General features: G+C 26.1%; 4 protein-coding genes across 4 annotated transcripts in view; all 4 read right to left on the reverse strand.

Moving 5' to 3' along the window:
- DDB_G0267894 (hypothetical protein) overlaps positions 1–461 on the reverse strand; it is a gene marked incomplete at both ends in the record, with an annotated part of 675 nt that extends 214 nt beyond the window's left edge. Inside the window, one exon of the mRNA XM_642299.1 lies at positions 1–461. This exon is cut by the window's left edge and continues 214 nt beyond it. Within this exon, the coding sequence (XP_647391.1) occupies positions 1–461 (461 nt within the window).
- A 596-nt stretch (positions 462–1,057) lies between these two features.
- DDB_G0267896 (hypothetical protein) lies at positions 1,058–1,684 on the reverse strand (the record flags this gene model as incomplete). Its single annotated transcript, XM_642300.1, has 1 exon — positions 1,058–1,684. One exon carries the CDS (start codon positions 1,682–1,684, stop codon positions 1,058–1,060), a length of 627 nt encoding a protein of 208 aa, XP_647392.1.
- A 588-nt stretch (positions 1,685–2,272) lies between these two features.
- On the reverse strand, positions 2,273–3,580 carry DDB_G0267898 (EGF-like domain-containing protein; the record flags this gene model as incomplete). Its single annotated transcript, XM_642301.1, has 1 exon — positions 2,273–3,580. One exon carries the CDS (start codon positions 3,578–3,580, stop codon positions 2,273–2,275), a length of 1,308 nt encoding a protein of 435 aa, XP_647393.1.
- A 1,412-nt stretch (positions 3,581–4,992) lies between these two features.
- DDB_G0302588 (RanBP2-type zinc finger) lies at positions 4,993–16,017 on the reverse strand (the record flags this gene model as incomplete). Its single annotated transcript, XM_002649163.1, has 3 exons — positions 4,993–15,340; positions 15,547–15,858; positions 15,977–16,017. 3 exons carry the CDS (start codon positions 16,015–16,017, stop codon positions 4,993–4,995), a joined length of 10,701 nt encoding a protein of 3,566 aa, XP_002649209.1.
- Positions 16,018–17,500: the final 1,483 nt, after the last annotated feature.

A 17,500-nucleotide genomic window follows, 5' to 3' on the forward strand; every position in this document is an offset into this window, starting at 1 on the left:
TTGTTTGAGAAGATTTTATTAAAGTTTTCAACAACGACTTGAACTCTCTTTGTGATTATTGCTTGAATTTTAAGAAAAGAAAAGAAAGAAATTGCCATGAGAAGAATTGAAATTGGGAGGATAATGACATAGACAAAAACAAAAGGAATAAAGATGAAAAAGAATAAAATAGTTGAAAGGACGAATGCAACTAAAAGAGTTTTACGTAATCCATTCTTATAGTTTATAGCATCATTAATATCTCTAATTACATAACTAAAGTCTGCTGGTGCGAGTGAACTACTTAATTCGATTGGGAAATTATCAAAGAATCCTGAATAAAATGTACCTTGTAAACGATATTTTGCAGTTTGACAAACCAATGGTGTAACAATATTTGGTGGTGCAATTTGATAAGATTCATATTGTTGTGGTGGTTGTTGATATTGGTATGGTTGTATTAATGGTGCTTTTTTATTCATTCTTTTTTTATTTATTTCTATATTATCTTTCACTAAATAAATTATTATTTATTTTATTATTTTTTGAATTTTTTTTTTTTTTTTTTTTTTCACACAAAAGTTTAATAAAGCAATTTTTAATTAAAAAAAAAAAAAAAAAAAAAAAAAAAAAAAAAAAAATCTCAGTTTTTCGAGTGGAAAAAAAAAAATAAAAAAATAAAAAACAATTGTTTTTGAAAATAAAAATAATATTTTAACCTAAAAAAATGAAAAAAAAAATAAATCTTTTTTTTTTATGTTTTTTACAATCAACAAATTTTTTAATGTTAAAAAAAAAAAAATAAAAAAAAAATAAAATTTTAAAATAAATATCTATGTTCAGAAATTAAAAAAAAAAAAAAAAAAAAAAAAAAAATATGGATAAAATTTAAAAATATCAAAAAATGAATAAAATAAATAAATATTTCTTAAATTAAATACCAAAAAAAAAAAAAAAAAAAAAAAAACAAATATTAAAAAAAGAAAAACCCTAAAATTTGAAAAATGATAACAAAAAATAAAAAAGTTTTATTAATTGAAATAATAAAGAATTAAAGTTAAACAAAATATAATTTGGTTTAAACCTTTGATAATAATGGTGAAGAATCAGCAGTTTTTGAAGTTTCAGCATATTGTGATTGTTGTGGATTTTGTTGGTAAAAGGATTGTTGAATTGGTTGAATATTATATAAAACTGGTTGAATGGCAAGAGAAGCTGGGTAAATGATTTTAACTTTTGTTCTGAATATTGATTTTTTAGAAAATTCAATGGAAACTCTACGAGTTGCAAAAACATTATTAAAATTAATTAAAGTCTTTTCAATTTTTTCTGAAATTCTTTTTAAGAAATAATGAATTCCAATTAATGAAATTGTAATCAATGAAACTGAAATTGGAAAAATTACAACAAATGCCATTGGACTAAAGAATAAACAAACTGTGGACAACATCAACAAGCCAATGAATGATTGAACTGGAAATTTCTTGGATTTTACTGAACTATTAATTTCTTTTACAATGGCATTATAATCTTGTGGTGCCATAACATTGGTTAATTCATATGGGAATGTTTCTGAATAACCTTTCAAAAGTGAACCTTTTAATGTTGTTTTTGAAAATTGATTAACAATATACTTTTCTTGAGTAATTTCATTAACTGGAATTAATAAAGGTTGTGGAGATAATTGTGGATAATTTGAGGCCATTTTATAATATTAATAATAATAATGATAATAATTATTTATTTATTTTTTATTTTTTTTTTATATATATTTATTTGAAAGAATTGTTTTTTTTATGTTTAAGAATTTTTTTTTTTTTTATTTAAATAGGAGCAGATTATATCCATTTTTTTTTTTTTTTTTTTTTTTTTTTTCCTTAGTTAATGTTTGCTGTTCAACCTTACTCAGCAAATTATACATTACATATATTTTTTTTTTTTTCCTTAATTAAACAATATTTGCTGTTTAATCCTACTCAGCATATTGTACATCACATAAATGTTCTTCCGAAAAGTATCTTAAACACGAAAGAAAAAGTTTTTTACTTTTTGGAAAAACTCATTTTTTCAAGTTTTTTTTTTTTTTAATGGTCCAATAATTTTTATTTTTGTTTTTTTTTAAAAAATAATGAAACGTTTTTTTTTTTTTTTTTTTTTGACACATCAGATAAACAACGGTGGTCATTTTGAATTCTTCTTCAACATTTTCCTTTTACAATAAATAATTTAGTATTACATTTTTTTTTTTTTTTTTTTTTTAACTAATTAATTAATTAAAAATAATTATTTTAAATTATCTATGAAGGAAACCACAAATTGGAATACCATTTTCCCATGAAATTCTACCTTGGCATTGGTTACATTTATCGCCAAAGAATTCACTTCTACATAAGCATTCATTATTTAAACATAAAAAGTAAGGAGAGTTACCACATTGCCAATCAGCTTGACAAACTGAAGGACGACCATTATCAGTGTTTTTAACACATGTTGGATTACCATTTTCCCATTGAACTGTACCATTAACACATTGATTACAATAAATTCCAGAGAAACCTGGTGCACATTCACAAACACCTAATGATTTATCAGAGTATGAATCATAAAGTGTTGATGAAACTAAATTTTCAACATCGATTTTCTTAATTTTACCATTTGTTGTAATATAATAAATTGTTTTTTCATTATTTACAAATTCAAATGATTCGACAGATTCATTTGTTAATAAGAATCTTTGATCAGTACCTGGGACATTCATTTGAGTGATACCACTTTTACTAGAGTAATAAATTTTATTTTTAAAAATATGGAAACCAGTAACCCATTCATTATTTAATTGATAAAGGTTAAAAAATTGTCTTGGACATAAAACACAATCTGCTGAGCCCATTGAAAAGGTTGAATATTTCACACCGGTATCATTAACTTTATTTTGGACATAGATAATGGTATTGTTAAAATTACCACCAGTATATGCACTTGATAGAGCAAAACATTGAGTTGAATTTTGAATAATCTTTGAATTACTACTATTACTACCAAATAGGTCATCTTGAGTTTTAACAATCTTTTGGAAAATTTTTAAATCAAAATCACAAGTATAGGTCAACTGGTTGACTTCATCAAAATAAGCCCCTAATTTATATCCACGTGGATACCATAGCGGAGTTAATTTAATATTGCTTTTTTCATCATAAATACCAATAACAAATGATAAACGTTCTCCACCTTGAGTTAGGAAAGTTTTGGACTTTGGTAAATATTTAAAGAGTTGGAAAGTATTTCTAAAGGCACTACCTTGGGTAACATCTGATTTAATAGTGAATTCAGTTTTTAAAATTCCAACTCCATTCATTGGTACTGATGCAATTGTAACATTACCATATTGAACTCCTGATGCATTAAATTTACCCATAATAAATACTTTTCCTTGTTCTGGATCTACACCAATTCCTTCAAATAAATCAAATTTATTTTTACAAATTGAAAATGGAACATTACCACATTCATAACTTTGAGAGCATGTTACAGAGGAACTTTCAACAATTTTGCATAAAATATTAATATTAATAATTATTAATAAAATTTTTAATAATTTCATTTTTTTATTTATTTTTTTTTATTTGTAATTTTTTTTAATGTAAATTTATTATATATTTTTTTTGTTTATTTGAATTTTTATGTTATTTTATAATTTTTTGTTTTTTGATTTTTGTATTTTGTTTTTTGATTTTGATTTTATAGTTTAAATATTTGGATTTTATTTTTTTATTTTTTTTTTTTATTGTTTATTTTTAATTATTATTTTTTTTTTTATTGTTTTTTTATTTTAATAATTAATAATCTATTTTTGAAAATGTTATCAAAGAATAATTTAATTTTTCATAAAATAAAAAAAAATCTTTTTCTAATTTCTTTCAACACATGTGACATGAATGTGCTGGTGTTTTTAAACCCTAATTTTTTTTTAAAAAAAAATCACGTATCATTAAATTTTAAATCTGGGGGTATGATGAATTGGTCGTGTGTTTGTAAAATAGAAAAAAAAAAATAAAAAAAAAAAAAAAAAGAAAAAAATTAATAATATACGTATTCTTTTTTTTTTTGAAACAAATGAAAATAAGAAGAAAAAAAAAAAAAACAATAAAAAAAATAATAATTTTTTTTTTTTATTATTTATTTGTACAAATAATGTATAAATATAAATATATTTTTTTTTTATATATTCACCCATCTTTATATACATCATCTTCTTAAAAAAGTAATAAAGGTTAATTTAAAAATAAAATTCCTACCCCCATCCCCACCCCCATCAATGAGTGTTTTTTTTTATTTATTTTTTATTTTTTCTAGGTGAGTTTATTTTTAAAATTATTTGGTGTATTGTTGCATTATATATAATGTGATAATAACAACCGTTTTTCTATTTTTTTATTTTTTATTATTTTTGTATTTTTTTGTTTCAAAAAATATGGTTGAGGGGTATGTTCTTTATTAAAAGATTAAGAATTGAAAGTGACAATTTAAAATTTTAAATTCCTTGAACATTGTGGGAGAAAGTGGGGTTGTTTAAAAATAAGATATTGTGAATAATTTTATGTTGTCTACATTTTGTGCTGTGTTTAAATTAAGATTTAAGAAATTACATAAATATCCAAAAGATCTTCAATCCTAAAAATAAAAAATTGAACAACAATAACAATATTTATATTTACAAATCTTTTTTATTTTTTTTTAAAAATAAAAATAAAAATAGATTAATGAGTTTTTTTTAATATTTGTTTTTTTTATTTTTTTTATTGTTATTTTAAATGTGAGTTAATTAGCAATTTTATTATTGTGATGATTTGGAATAATTTTTTTTTTTTTTTTTTTTTACTGTTTTATTTTTTTTATTATTATTTTATTATTTTTTTTTTTTTTATATATCTACTGTTATTTTTATTTTTATTATTATTTTTATTGATTTTATTATTAAATTGTTGTTATTTTTATTTCTGATAATTTTAGCTTTTAATCGACATCATCATAAGATGTATCGACATCTTTAATTGATTTTGATTCTTCACCGTCGGAAGAGGTTGAGGATTCTTCATTATTTTCATTATTTTCTTGGATATCTTTTAATTCTGAAATTTCCTCATTTTCTTTTTCAATGGTTTGATTTTGTTTTTCCAAATTTTCATCCTCTTCTTTTTCTTCAGTTTTATTAACATTTTCTTCTTCTTTTTCTACTTTGTTCTCTTGATTTTGTTGTTCTTCTTGAGTTGAGTTCATTAAATTTGGTTTTACTAAATTTTCAATCTCTGTAAAATTCTTTTCCATTACTTCTTCTTTTTTATCAGATTCAGATTCGATTGATTTTTTGATTTCTTGTTTATTGGAATCGAGTTGGATTGATTGATCATTATCATTTTCAGAGATAGTTTCTGTGGTATTTTCTTGAACAACAATTGATGAGGTTGTATTATTATCATCATTATTATCAATGTTTTCTTTAGTTTGTTCCTCAGATAATTTTTCTTCAACTTTACAAGGAATAAAGTCTGGTTTAACTAGTTCTTCAATCTTTGAAAATTTATCCTCCATTTCATTTTCTCTTTTATCAGACTCAGATTCAATAGATTGTTGTTGTTGTTTAATTCTTTTCTCTTCTTCTTTTTCTTCTTCTTTATTTTCTTCTTTATTTTCTTCTTTATTTTCTTCTTTATTTTCTTCTTTATTTTCTTCGACTTTTATTTCACTTTGATTATTTGTGTCTTCAGTGATAACTTTTTCATCTTCACTATCTTCTTTATTTTCTTCTATTTTATCGGTTTTATCTTCAACAATATCAACTTTTTCTTCTTTAGTGGTAGATTCAGAAGTTGGTTTTGATGGTGATGGTGATGATGATGGTTGGTCTTTATTTTCATTATTTGATGAGGATGATTTTGATAAATCACCAAATGTTTTAATAGTTGCAGTTGAGCCGAAAATTGGTGCTGGTGATGATGATGAGAATTGAGAGGTAGTTGAACCTCCAAATACTGGTGTTGGAGAAGTTGAGGTTGGATTGATTGTTAATGGATTAACTTGAGATTGTCCAAATGATGGAATTGTTGTTGAACCGAATGAGCTTCCAAATGCACTTCCAAATGGAGACGATGATGAATTACTAGAAACTGGTCCAAATGCTGAAATACCACCACCACTTGGTTGAGAACTAAATGATCCAAAGATTGATGAAGCTTGAATAGTTGGTGTTGGTAATGAAAATGATGGTGGTGCAAATGATGATGGTGCAAACAATGGCTTTTGGGGAGTAAGTGTTGATGCAGTTGTAGTACTAGTTGTAGTAGTAGAAGTAGTAGTTGACGATGAATCTTTTTCGATTGTTTCATCATCATCATCATCATCACCATCATCTTTTTCATATTCGATCTCTTCCTCTACTTTAACAGTTTGGTCAAAGATTGGTAAACCACTTAATGACATACATCTAACTGGATCCATTGACAATAATGAAAGATTTGGTTCTTCTTGTTCTTTTTCTTTTTCTTCTTCTTCATCTTGGATTTCTTTACTAGCTTTTTCATTTTCTTTGGTTTCTTGGTCAATGTTGTTGTCACTGTTGCCATTATCTTCTTTGGTTTCTTGATCTTTTTCATCTTTATTGGTTGAAAAAAAGTTTGGTTTTATAGTTTCTTCAATTCTTGAAAATTCTTTTTCCATTTCATCTTCTTTTTTATCAGATTCAGATTCAATTGATTGTTTAGTTTCTTCTTTTTCTTTTTCTTGGTCTGATTCAACAGTTTCTTCTTCTTTCTTTTCATCTTCATTTTTCTTTTCATTTTCATCTTTCTTTTCATTATCAATATGTTTTTCTGGTTCTGTTTCATTCTCTTTTTCATCTTCTTTTTTATCAGTTTCAATTGGTTGTTTAGTTTCTTCTAAAGTTTCTTCTTTTTCTTTTTCTTTGTCTGATTGAACAATTTCTTCTAATGTTTCTTCTTTTTCATCTTCTTTTTTATCAGATTCAATTGATTGTTTAGTTTCTTCTAATGTTTCTTCTTTTTCTTTTTCATTGTCTGATTCTATTTCATTCTCATTTTCATCTTTTTCATCTTTTAACTCATCACCCTTTTCTTCCTCATCTTCTTTGGTTGAAAAAAAGTTTGGTTTTATAGTTTCTTCAATTCTTGAAAATACTTTTTCCATTTCATCTTCTTTTTTATCAGATTCAGATTCAATTGATTGTTTGATTTCTTCTAAAGTTTCTTCTTTTTCCTTTTCTTTGTCTGATTGAACAATTTCTTCTAATTTTTCTTCTTTTTCATCTTCTTTTTTATCAGATTCAATTGATTGTTTGGTTTCTTCTAAAGTTTCTTCTTTTTCCTTTTCTTTGTCTGATTCAACAATTTCTTCTAACTTTTCTTCTTTTTCATCTTCTTTTTTATCAGATTCAATTGATTGTTTAGTTTCTTCCAAAGTTTCTTCTTTTTCTTTTTCTTTGTCTGATTGAACAATTTCTTCTAATTTTTCTTCTTTTTTCTCTTCTTTTTTATCAGATTCAATTGATTGTTTAGTTTCTTCTAATGTTTCTTCTTTTTCTTTTTCTTTGTCTGATTCGACAGTTTCTTCTTTCTTTTCATTTTCATCTTTCTTTTCATTTTCATCTTTTAATTCATCTTTTTCATCTTTTAACTCATCTTTTTCTTGGTTTTTATCCTCAACACTTTCTTTTTCTTTGTTAATAGATTCAAAAGTTGGATTTGATGGTGATGGTGATGGTTTTGAAGGTGATGATGAAGTTTGGTCTTTATTTTCATTATTTGATAAGGATGGTTTCGATAAATCGCCAAATGTTTTAATAGTTGCAGTTGAACCAAAAATTGGTGCTGGTGATGATGATGAGAATTGAGAAGTAGTTGAACCTCCAAATACGGCTGTTGGAGAAGTTGAGGTTGGATTGATTGTTAATGGGTTAACTTGAGATTGTCCAAATGATGGTATTGATGCTGAACCGAAACCACTTCCAAATGGAGATGATGAATTACTAGAAACTGGTCCAAATGCTGAAATACCACCACCACTTGGTTGAGAACTAAATGATCCAAAGATTGATGATGTTGGTGTTGATGTATTTTCAGGTTTTGGAGGAGCAAATGATGGAGGAGCAAATGATGATGGAGCAAATGATGATGGAGCAAATGATGGAGGAGCAAATGATGGAGGAGCAAATGATGATGGAGCAAATGATGATGGAGCAAATGATGGAGGAGCAAATGATGGGGGAGTAAATGAAGATGATAACAATGTAACTTTTGGTTGTTGTTGTTGTTCTTCTTCTTCTTCTGATCCTGATTCTAATTCTTCATGTGATTCTGAATCTGAATTTTGATCATCATTATCTTGAATTGTATTTGACATTTCTTTAAGCGACATTGGGTCATCAGATTTGGTTTCAGTTGACTTAGTTCCAAATAATGATTGCGATGGTTGGATGGTTGTTGAATTGCCACCAAATAGTGATGAAGAATTGTTATTACCACTGCCAAATAAGTTTGATGGATTACTATTGTTATTGTTACCGAATAAAGTTGGTGCGTTGAAAGTAATAGTATTACTGCCGCCACCACCAAATAATTTAGAAGAGTCAACAGCAGTTGAAGTTGTTGGTGGTGCATTGCCACCAAATGCAGTTGGAGCAAATATTGATGATGGTTTAGTATTTGATTCAGAAGCTGGTGATTCAAATTTGACATTCTTTGGTAATGGGACCATACAAACGGAGCAGCTTTTTTCTTTTTCTGAATTTTCAGTTTCACAACATAAACATTTCCAAATTAATTTACCTGATGGAGTTGATGTTGATGATGGAGCAGTTTCTTCAACTTTAGATTCAATTTTGGATTCAGCTTTAACTTCAGTTTTAATTTCAGTTTGTTTAGTTCCAAATAATGGTGTTGATGTACTATTACCACTGCCAAATAAGTTTGATGTATTATTGTTACCAAAAAGATTTGGTGCATTGAAAGTATTACCGCCGCCACCACCGAATAGTTTTGAAGATTCAACAGCGGTTGAAGTTGGTGGTGCATTACCACCAAATGCAGTTGGAGCGAATAGTGATGATGGTTTAGTATTTGATTCAGAAGCTGGTGATTCAAATTTGACATTCTTTGGTAATGGGACCATACAAACGGAGCAGCTTTTTTCTTTTTCTGAATTTTCAGTTTCACAACATAAACATTTCCAAATTAATTTACCTGATGGGGTTGATGTTGATGATGGAGCAGTTTCTTCAACATTAGATTCAGTTTTGGATTCAGCTTTAACTTCAGCTTTAGTTTCAGTTGGTTTAGTTCCAAATAATGGTGTTGATGTACTATTTCCACTGCCAAATAAGTTTGATGTATTATTGTTATTGTTACCAAAAATATTTGGTGCATTGAAAGTAATAGTATTACTGCCGCCACCACCACCACCGAATAATTTTGAAGAGTCAACAGCGGTTGAAGTTGGTGGTGCATTACCACCAAATGCAGTTGGAGCGAATAATGATGATTTGGTATTTGATTCAGAAGCTGGTGATTCAAATTTGACATTCTTTGGAACTGGAACCATACAAACGGAGCAGCTTTTTTCTTTTTCTGAATTTTCAGTTTCACAACATAAACATTTCCAAATTAATTTACCTGATGGGGTTGATGTTGATGGTGATGGAGTAGATTCATTAGCCTTCTTTTCGGATTCCTCAGCCTTCTTTTCAGATTCCTGAATTTTAACATCAGATTTATTTCCAAATAATGGAGGAGGATTGGTTGTTGAATTACCACCAAATAGTGATGAAGAATTGTTATTACCATTTCCAAATAAGTTTGATGGATTATTATTGTTACCGAATATATTTGGTGCATTGAAAGTAATACCATTACCGCCACCGCCACCGAATAGCCTTGAAGATTCAACAGCAGTTGAAGTAGTTGGTGGTGCATTGCCACCAAATGCAGTTGGAGCGAATAATGATGATTTGGTATTTGATTCAGAAGCTGGTGATTCAAATTTGACATTCTTTGGAACTGGAACCATACAAACTGAACAACTCTTTTCCTTTTCTGAATTTTCAGTTTCACAACATAAACATTTCCAAATTAATTTACCTGATGTGGTTGATGGTGATGGAGTAGATGCTTCAGCCTTCTTTTCTGATTCCTCAGTTTTGACATCAGATTTATTTCCAAATAATGGAGGAGGATTGGTTGTTGAATTACCACCAAATAGTGATGAAGAATTGTTATTACCACTGCCAAATAAGTTTGATGGATTACTATTGTTACCGAATATATTTGGTGCATTGAAAGTAATACCACCGCCGCCAAATAATTTTGAAGATTCAACAGCAGTTGAAGTTGTTGGTGGTGCATTGCCACCAAATGCAGTTGGAGCAAATAATGATGATGGTTTATTATTTGATTCAGAAGCTGGTGATTCAAATTTAACATTCTTTGGTAATGGAACCATACAAACGGAGCAACTTGTTTCCTTTTCTAAATTTTCAGTTTCACAACATAAACATTTCCAAATTAATTTACCTAATGGGGTTGAAGTTTGTGTAACATTACTACCAAATGCAGTTGGAGCGATTAATGATGGTTTAGTATTTGATTCAGAAGCTGGTGATTCAAATTTAACATTCTTTGGAACTGGAACCATACAAACTGAGCAACTTTTTTCTTTTTCTGAATTTTCATTTTCACAACACAAGCATTTCCAAATTAATTTACTTGGTGTTGTTGATGATGCAGATTCTTCAGTCTTCTTTACAGATTCTTCAGTCTTCTTTGTAAGTTCATCGGATTTCTTGACACCAAAAATACTTGTTGAGGATGGAGTTGATGTCGAACCCATTACCCCATTTGATTGACCAAAAATGCTGGATGAATTTTGGCCAAAAACACCTGTACCCGTGGAAGTTTGACCAAAAACACTGGATGAATTTTGGCCAAAAACACCTGTTCCACTTGATGGTGTAGTAGTTTGACCAAAAACACTGGATGAATTTTGGCCAAAAACACTTGAACCAGTTGATGGTTTTGTTGTAGTTTGACCGAAAACACTTGAACTATTTGATGATGCTGAACCAAAAACGGTTGGTTTAGAACCGAAAACACTACTACTAGTTGGTGGTTGACCAAAGATACTAGAGGAGGGCGTAGGTGTAGAAGTGGTTGGAGTTGTAGTTTGTGCTGGATTTGAAGTTGTTGAAGACGTGCCAAATAAAAATGTTGGTTTTGGTTTATTTGGATCCTCCTTATAGTCTTCCTCTTCCTCTTCCTCTTCGTCTTCATCCTCTTCATCTTCTTCATAATCTTCATCCTCTTCTTCATAATCGTCTTCATCATATTCTTCATTTGCTTGGTCATCATCTTGATTTTCATCTTCTTCTTGGCTCTCATATTCTTCATCTTGATCATCGTCACTTAAATTTTTGGATGATTGTGATGTTTGTTGTTTTTGTTGTTGTGGTTTTATAATATCCTTTTGAGTATTATTATTATTATTTTTTTTAGAAATTTTATCCTTTAAGGTTTGTAATCTATTTTTAGAATCTTTCTTATGAGAGACTTCATTCTTCTTTCTTTGAAGAGAACTATTGGATTTAGTGGTTTTTCCTTTTTCTTCTTCAGAGTCTTCTTCAGAATCTTGTTCATCAGAATCTTCATCAGAATCTTCATCACTTGACCCATCTTTCTTTGAAAGCAAAGAACTATTTAAAATGGATGATGAATTACCAAATAATGAAATACCTGTTGCTGTATTTGATGTTTTTGTTAAACCAAATAAACCAGTTGTAGTTGTTGTTGCGCCAAATAGTGTATTTGATGTTGTAGTCTCAACTGGTTTGTTTGTATCTGATGTAGTGATTGGTTTATTTTCTGAGATTGATGGTGGTGATGTTGCAGTAGTAGTTGTTGTAGTTTCAACTGGTTTGTTTGTATCTGATGTAGTGGTTGATTTATTTTCTGAGATTGATGGTGGTGAAGTTGCTGTAGTAATTGTTGTAGTTTCAACTGGTTTAAAATCTTTTGTACCACCAAATAATGAACCTAAATTTGAAGTTGGTGATGAAATTGATCCAAATGTTTGACTTGATGGAGTACCAAAAATTGAGCTTGATGAGGATGTATTACCAAACATAGATGAGGCATTAACTGATGCATTTGCAAATATTGAACTCATTGACGATGATGATGATGTAGCATTTGATGTTGTTGGTGTAATTGTTGCTGGTTTGGTTGGAGTATTGGATTTGGTTGGTAATGGTGGTGGTGGTGGTGGAGAAACAGAGGTTGTTGATTCTTCTGTTTTAATTGTTTTATCTGCTAAAGTAGGAGTGGATATTGATTGTGGTAAAGAAACAGAGGTTGGTGTTTTTGTACCAAACAAGCCAGTTGTTAATGTTGAACCAAATATATTTGGAGTGGTTGTAGCTGTTGTACTGAATGGTGTGGCTGGAGTGGTGGTGGTTGATGGGGTGGAAGTAGCTGTTGTACTGAATGGTGTGGCTGGAGTAGCGGTGGTTGATGGGGTGGAGGAAGCAGTTGTACCAAATAATGATGAGGTTGGAGCAGAAGTACCAAATAATGGTGCAGTTGAAGTAGAGGTTGAAGTAGGAGTTGTACCAAATATACTGGATGGTGATGTATTTGTTTTTCCAAATAAACTTGTTGGTGATGTGGTGGTGGTGGTGGTAGTAACTCCAAATAATGATGGTGGTGAAGTTGAAGTTGTTGGTAATGGAACAACAGGATTTACTAATAAAGAATTTGGAGTAGTAGTACCAAAGAAAGCACTATTAGTTTGAATTGGAGAAGTTGTAGTTGTTGGAACAACTGTTGGTTTAGTGATTACAGTTCCTTCCGGAGGGACATAATCTAAACTTCTCAACGGTTTATTGAATTCTTGTGGACAAACCAATGCTTTTCTTTTATTTGATAATGTTTTCAATAATTCTGCTCTTTCTTTTCTTCTTTGTAAAAATACATCTTTAAATGAATTTATATCAACTTCTTCCTCTTCTTCCTCTTCCTCTACAACATTGAATTTTGGTAAATCTGATTTATTTTGTTGAGATTGTTGAATTTGCTTATTATTATTATTATTATTATTATTTGATTTGTTTGGTGAATTTGAAAGCATAGAAACCTTTAATGGTGTACTGGTAGATGGTAATGATAATCTTCCACGCTGTGGTGTACTACTAATAAGACTATTATTATTATTATTGTTATTATTATTATAATTATTACCATAAATTGAAGAAAATGGTACAACTGTTGTTGGTTTAGTAGGTGTTGTGTATAAAGAAGATGATGAAGGTGTGGAAGGTACATCATAAAAATTATATTGATCTTTTAATTTTGTAATAATTTCTAAAGAAGCATCAATATCATTTAAATATTCATCATGATCTACTTGATAGTAATCCAAATCATTTGCATTGAAATCTTGACATTTATTCCAAACTTGGTTCATTAAAGTGATTAAAGATTGAATGACTGGTCTTGTATAAGCAGGATTTGATTTATTATTATAAATGATATCTCTACAAAGATAAATGGTTTCAACATAAGCAATTGGTGTATCAACTTTAAGTAAATATTGTAATGCTCCTTTTAAATTTTGTTTATCTTTATAAAGATCTGATAAACAATGATTACAAGTATTTTCAATATTTTTTAAAAAGTTTTTATCTTGAATTATTTGATTATTATTATTATTATTATTATTAATATCATTATTATTGTTATTATCTTGTTGTTGTTGTTGTCTTTGTTGATTTAAATAAGTTATATGACGTAAAGTTATAAGATAATAAGTTGCTTGAATTTTTGAAATGTCAATATCAGTTTGTGATAAATCGACTTCGTTTTGATAATGTTGAGTGATCATTGGTAAATCTTTGGCAATCTTATAACAAGTTAAAGGATGAAGATGATCACCATTCTTTAATATACCATTTAACAACTCTGATAAGGTTGTAATTGAAAATATCTCTGTTGAATTAATTTTTGATGATGGTTTTAAATTTGAATAATAAATCATTGAATTCCAAATTTTCCATGGTAATGAGTTTCTTAAAAATGGTACATTCAATGTTGAATCTAAATAAACTTCTAAACTTGATAATTGATAACTTTGTTGTTGTTGTTGTTGTTGTTGTTGTTTTTGTTGTTGTTGATAATCTTGCTGATAATCGGTTTCAAATATTAAATTAATACAATAAACTATAATATGTAATAAAGTAATATGTGAAGAAGAGGAAGTAGTAGTAGTAGTAGTTGATGATGATGATTTTGAAGAAAGTTGTTGTAATTCAAAATTAATTCTATTAATAAATTTATTAAAAATTTTATCTAACCAACAAATTAAAGTTGTATAACTTGAAGTTTTATTGATATGCCATAAACTAAAACTAATAAAACGTTGAAACTCTAATGGATTATTTAAAAGATATTGGAAATCATTCTTTTCAATTGATTCAATGAAAAGTGTATCCAATTGATCAGTATCATTTGGTGATGAAACTGAATTAAACTTTGAAACTAAATAATCCAAATATTTATACATACCACTATCACCAATATTGAGATTCATATTGATATTGTTATTTAATGATGCATAGAAATTAAGTTTTAAATCAATTTCATTACCATCACCAATGATTCTATTAATTGAATAAAATAATTGTCTTGATACTTCAGATGATAATTTAACTATTGGTTCAAGCATATTTGATGATGACGATTTGGTGATATCCTTTTGTAAAGATTTTAAGTAACTTTTGAAAGGTGGATTTTGTCTATTCTTTATATTACTAATTGAAGTGGTGATATTACTAATATTTGAATATTCATAATCAATTAAAATACCTTTATAAAAGAAATATCTTTCATTAAATTCTTCTAATGATGGTGATAATGTAATTGGCTCTTTATAAAGTGATACTAATTCTCTAATTTTCTTTACTTGTTTTTTAAATTCTTTTAATTGTCTTGTTAATTTTTGATTAAAATTATTATTACCATAATAATCACCAATATCATCAATATCATCAATACTACCACTGCTATTACTACTAACCAAATTATTATGAATTGTTGCTCTAATAATATAATCTAAAATTTCAGTTTTTAATGTAATTAAATTTAAATAACTCATTGAATCATTTAATAACATTGTATTTGCTTGAATTTCTTCAACACTTTCTTTAATTGCTTTAATTGCTACATTATCAATTTGTTTGATTATAAAATTTAAATATTTTAAATCTCTTTGATATTTAATTTTACTATCTTTAATTGATTTAAAGAATCTAATAATAATAATAATAATAATAATAATAATAATAATAATAATAATAATAATAATAATAATAATAATAATAATAATAATAATAATAATAATAATAATAATAATAATAATAATAATAATAATAATAATAATAATAACTTGGTTAATATATATATATATATATATATATATAAATATTTAAGGAAAGGAAAGAAAGATAAAACTTACTCATAATATTTTTTATTTATTGATAAAAGATTAATATTTTTTAATAAGAAATTTAAGTTATCTGGATATGATTTGATAGCAGATTGTAATGATTGTTCTGCAAGATCGTATTGTTTTGTTATTGTTTGAAAATCAATGGTAATCTCTTTTAATTCTTTTTGACTCTCTTTTAATACTCCAGATTGTTTCAATTGATTGAAATAATCTTTACATTCATCTAATTCATTTTCATTAATTTCATTCTCTAATGATAAATAAAGTTTAGTTAATTGATATAATGCTTCATTTTTAAATAATGGTTTTTTTAATTGTCTAAATATATATTTTTTTTTTTTTTTTTTTTCAAATTTTATAAAAAAAAAAAAAAAAGGTTAGGTATTTTCTATTTGTTTGTGGAATAAAAAAAAAAAAAAGTATCTCTTTTACTTACTCTTTATATCTTTTAATTGAATTTCTAATTGGCAAAGACATTTTTTTTTTTTTTTTTTTTTTTTTTTTATTTGTTTTTTTTTCTTCAATGACAAATCGGTGTGATTGAATTCACCTTACCTCAATATAACAGGCACCAAAAAAAAAAAATAAAAAAAAAATAAAAATAAAAATGAAAAAAAAAAAATAAATGTGTAAAAAAAAAATTTTTCATTTTTTAATTTTTTTTAATTTTTTATTTTTTAAATTTTCCAAAAGGAAGTTCAATATATATTTTTTTTAATCAAATTTTATATTAATTAATAAAAAAAAAAAATTTTTTACAAATAAAAATTTTATAATATTAAATTTTTAAATACATTTTTATTTAATTTTATGTTATTTTTATTTTTTTTTTTTTTTTGGGAAAATTAAATAAAATTTTTGAAAAAAAAAAATAAAAAAAATAAGTATAATCAAGTTTATTTAGAAATCCCAATATCTAGATTATAACCTAATCATTATAATTTTTTCACAAAAAACGATTTTATAAATTTAAAAGGATTTTTTCATAATATTAAAAAAAAAAAATTGATATAAAATAATGTGGAGATGTCTCTAAAATATTTTTTTTTTTTTTTTAAAATTATTTTTTTTATTTTTTCATTTTTAAACAATTTTTTTTTTTAAATAATCTGTTATGGACATCAATTTTGGATATGGAATATGAATATTTTAGTTTAAAAACTAAACGGCCTATCAATAAGTATTTTTTCAATGTTGTACAACTTTGTGGCAGGAAAAAATTCTCAATTTGTAAAGAAATCCGGATTATCTTTCTTTATTGGGTGTATCTGCTCGTCAGGACTTTTTTTTATTTAACCAACCCCAATAAAGTGGTCTGGTGGTATTTTAACAAAAAAAAAAATAATTAATAAAATAAAATAAAATAAAAATGCACGAGTATTTTAAACCAAATAATGGACAAAAATATTGGAAAAGGGTTTTTCTGACCAATAACACTTAACCATATTTTTTTGTCATTAAAAAAAAAAAAAAAAAACTCTCTTTTTGATTGGCCAATGATTATAAAAAAAAAATACAAAAAAAAAAAAATAAAATTTAAATATCTAATTTTTATAGATTTTAATAATATATAAAAATTTTTTTTTTTTTTTTTTTTTTTTTATTTAAAAATAAAAAATAAAAAAAGAAAAAAAAAAAAAAATGCCATACCTTAATGAGAATAAACCATTTTTTTTATTCAATTATTTTTATTTTCATTTTAATCCAATATAATTTTATATATCTTTAATTTAAATGGTAAGAAAACAAATAATTGTTTTTACGAAAAAAAAAAAAAAAAAAATTTTTTTTTTTTTTTTCCTTGTTTTATTTATTATTTGCTTTTAATATTTATTTATTTTTTTTGATAAAAATAATAAAAATAATAATAATAATAATAATAATAATAATAATAATAATTTTAAAATGAAAAATTTATTTTTTATTTTTCATTTTTTACATTTCAATACAATTACACATT

This window comes from Dictyostelium discoideum (genome assembly GCF_000004695.1).
Source record: "Dictyostelium discoideum AX4 chromosome 1 chromosome, whole genome shotgun sequence".
NCBI classification, from domain to species: Eukaryota; Evosea; class Eumycetozoa; order Dictyosteliales; family Dictyosteliaceae; genus Dictyostelium; species Dictyostelium discoideum.